This window comes from Papaver somniferum, unplaced genomic scaffold (genome assembly GCF_003573695.1).
Source record: "Papaver somniferum cultivar HN1 unplaced genomic scaffold, ASM357369v1 unplaced-scaffold_18, whole genome shotgun sequence".
NCBI classification, from domain to species: domain Eukaryota; kingdom Viridiplantae; phylum Streptophyta; class Magnoliopsida; order Ranunculales; family Papaveraceae; genus Papaver; species Papaver somniferum.
The window spans coordinates 1344267-1348387 of NW_020627707.1; the positions used below are offsets into that span (position 1 = coordinate 1344267).

The 4121-nt window shown below is 36.1% G+C and overlaps 1 protein-coding gene across 1 annotated transcript; it reads left to right on the forward strand.

The window, feature by feature from the left end:
• The first annotated feature begins 2448 nt into the window (after nt 1–2448).
• Nucleotides 2449–3762, forward strand: LOC113337810 (F-box protein At5g07610-like). The gene has a single exon (XM_026583394.1). The coding sequence runs from the start codon at nt 2449–2451 to the stop codon at nt 3760–3762; it is 1314 nt and encodes a 437-aa protein (XP_026439179.1).
• Nucleotides 3763–4121: the final 359 nt, after the last annotated feature.

Sequence of the window (4121 nt, forward strand, 5' to 3'; positions counted from 1 at the left end):
TGATCAAAACTATGAGTCTTGATTTATATTCTACAAAGCTAAGTCTCAGACTAGGATAGAAAAGTGTAGTTGAGTTCAAGGACTTCATGGCGATTCATCATACAACGACGAAGATCTACTCAAGGAACCGTGGAACTTCATCAACAAAAAGGTATGTGGAGACTTGAACTTATCTATCACTCAAAAGTCTATCTATTCTATATCCTACTTCTTATGAGACAAAAGTCGTATGCTATATAGACTGGATCATACACATTTGATATTTTGAGGCGAGTATATCTCGCCTATCTATATCTTGAAATCATGTGTTGGTAAAGCGTTTCGCTTTGATCGGGTTTATCTTCACCTAATGACGAAAGTCATAATGTTTCAATCACTTTTAAAATCGCTTTGATGAGAAATAGTGTAACAACTATATAACGTCCTCTAAGAATGTTTCAATGGTTGGAATGAGAGTTTAGGTCTATATAACCAATGATGGATATAAGCATTTTGTGGAAACACATATGTGCATAAGTCATATTCCTTAATCCGAAGTTTGCGAACTTTTTTGATTGAGAGAAACCGGAGGAATTGGCTTTGCCAAGTCCGCGAACCTAGTCCGCGAACTGGCGGAAGTCTCCTTGCCGAGATTTTCTGTTGAGTTTGAAAAACTCTGACGGTAGTCTTAAGTCCGCGAACTTGTTTGCATACTTGAGTGGGTTATGATCTAAAGATGTGCTTTGAACATGAAACTTAAATTATTAAGGAATGCAGTATGCAAACCGTGGATATAAAGTTCATGAGCCGATTCAATCGAATTGAATCATCTTTGTATCAATTGTGTCTTGTGTAGTTACATAAGATCTCATAGCAATTGAACAACTCTTTAAATAGTTCTTTTGAGTCAATTGAACTAGTTATAGTGAAGAAGAACAAGGTTAATATGAAATGCTCATATGGTTGCAACCAACATACACGTACACGTTTGGGCACGGTTTTCACAGACCCAGTAAACGTATATCTCAAGTGTGTGTGACAAGCTAAGTTTTCGATGTAACGGTTGAGAAATATTAACTTGAATCTAAATCAGGTTTTCATCTAACGGTGAATATTGATTGCTTTGTAACTAAGGAAAAACCCTGATTTGAAGACTATATATAGGAGACATCAAGCATTGGGAAAAACTAATCCCCACACGTCTGTGTGATACTAGTGCGCTCGCTAGAGTCGATTCTCCTCTAACCTTTGGTTTTCTTCTCTAAATCCAGGTTAACGACTTAAAGACTTCATTGGGATTGTGAAGCCAGACCGATACTACTTTCATCGTAGTTGTGTAATCTGATCTTGCATCTTCTATCGTCCGAGTACAATCTTTGATTGGCTTGAGATCGTGAGAGTTCTCCGATAGGCAAGATAAAGAAGTCACAAACATCTTCGTCTCACTGTTTGTGATTCCTCGACGTCCTCTTGTGTATTCAAGTAAGACTGTTGAGAGGTGATTGATTAATCTAGGTTGTTCTATAAGACCGGATTATCAATTGGTTCCTGTTCACCTTGATTTCATATCTTAAGACGGAACAAAAACCTAGGGTTTTTCTGTGGGATACATATTTATCCTTTGATAGACTTTTCTGTGTGAGACAGATTTGTTTATTATCAAGTCTGCGTTTTTGGGTTTCAACAACTCTTGGTTGTGGGTGAGATCAGCTAAGGGAATCAAGTGCGCAGTATCCTGCTGGGATCAGAGGCGTAGGAGTACAACTATACCTTGAATTAGTGGGAGACTGATTGGGGTTCTACTATAGTCCAGTCCGAAGTTAGCTTGGAGTAGGCTAGTGTCTGTAGCGGCTTAATACAGTGTGTATTCAATTTGGACTAGGTCCCGGAATTTTTCTGCATTTGTGGCTTTCTCGTTAACAAAATTTCTGGTGTCTTTGTTAGAGAAGGAAGTTGTAGATGCTATGCGCTCCAAGAAATTATCATTGCCTCCTATCCATACCCTTGGTGCTCTTCATTTACTTACCAATCAAATTCAGCAAACAGATGAGATAAAGCTTATTGGGTCTAATCTATGGAAAGAAGAACCAGAATGTCTAGAATGGCTTGATACGAAATACTGAACTCTAGTGCTAAAATTTATTGATTAATATTTCATTTTACAATTTTTTGAGCTTGGGTTTTATAATACTTAATTGATGTCTCTTGAGAGTGATGATTTGCTTATAATAATAAATAACTACTGTAATAAATAAATAAAGGCAGGTTAAGCGTAATCAACAAAATAAATGTAAGAAATCGTACAGTGTATTAAAGTTTGTGATTATGGCAATGAACAATGCGCATGCTTTCAATTGATACAGTCGTGAATCAAAGAAATGAATCTTATTTGCTATAAGCACATGAATAACTTGTTCATGCATTCTCTTGCAATACAGCTTCTTAAGTCTTTTGATTTTTAAGGTACAAATGGATGATCCACTTTCTATTACAAATCTCTTCAGAAGAATTACTGGCAAAGTGAATCCAAGTGGTGGTGGTGATGATAACAAAATGACTTTTAACTCATCAGCGTCGGTTGTGGCAAGCAATATCGACATCTTAACACTAATTTTATTGTGGTTACCAGTGAAATCTCTTCTTGTGTTCAAATTAGTCTCAAAACAATGGTTTTCGCTCATCACTGATTTGAATTTCACTCGCATGTATACTATTCGAAGTTGCCGTCGTCCTATCCCTGGATTGTTCATACAAAGTGAGTTTCCACAATTCCTAGTTCTTGACAAATCCAATATCAATGTTAAGCATGTCAAGACAAGACTCATAAACGTGGTGAATGATATTTCAATTGACATCAAAAATAATAGAACACAAATTCTACATTCTTGCAACGGTCTCATTCTTTGTCACAGTGGTAGAGACACCTATCGTGTCTACAATCCAACGACTGGTCATAGCAAAACCCTTCCTATACCATCATCATTTTATAACCTCCGCCGTGCTTCATCTTTCTATCATAATTTTAGCTTAGCCTTTGATCCAATGAAATCGTCATATTATGAAGTGATTTATGTGCAAGAGGCTTCCCCGTTCGAGGTCTTTAGCCATGACGTTGAAATATACTCTTCAAAGACGGATTCTTGGAAGATTCTTGAAGGATTTCAGGTAGAAAACTCTGGTCCATTAATATCATCTGGTGTCTTTTGGAATGGTTCATTGCACTGGATGCCATATGGGAATCAATTAACATATTTTGATATAGACGGAGAACTATTAAAAACAATGTCGATGCCACCCTCTGCTGAAGGAATGAGAGACGAAATTGAGTACTTTGGTGAGTGTAAAGGGCATTTATATATTATTCATAAGGCTGATCATAGAGCAGGAGAATTTGATATATTTGAGATGGAGACTGATTATAGTGGGTGGATTAAAAGATATCATGTGAATCTCAACGAGCTAGCAATTGATTTACTTGATGAAGAAGATTTGAAACGCTGGTCAGATGAATTATTTGGTATTGATGAGAGAGTTATGCTCGACTTCAATGTTTTGCTTGTTGAAGAAAATGAAGCAGACTCATTCAAGTTAGTTTTGCGAGTAGAAAGAAAGTATATTTCTTACGATACAAAACACCAAAGTTTCAAGATTATTTTTGGTGTGTCACCTTCACTCTTGACAAATAGACCACGTACAACACGTGAAGTCTTACGTCCTCGGAGATCACTTTTATGCTCAAAGCTCAATGTGTATCAATGCATTGACTCTCTTGCGTCTGTTTAATCACGAATATTTACGTACGTTTTGTTTAATATCTTGTTCTATTTTCTTATCATTTCCTTTTTGCCGAGTTGTTGTTAAACAATGCAAGTGTATTGAATCTTGTTGGGTAAAATGTCTATTCTAAAATAATTACCCATTGGTACTATGGCGCATCAAATCGCCAGCTTCATTGCGTATTTGATTATGTAATTGACATTTACATTCTATAATTTTCTTCATTTCTATCGTCTACTTATAAAGAAAGAATATTATCAAGTACTACATATATGCTAATCAGAGTTATTTTTCTGGTGACAAGCTCAAATTACAAGAAACTGCTTAGCAAAATCTAAATGATCAAGATATATTATAGATCGTCG

Coding starts and splice junctions, on each gene's coding strand:
- LOC113337810 (XM_026583394.1), top strand. CDS start 2,449: ATGGATGATCCACTTTCTATTACAAATCTCTTCAGAAGAATTACTGGC.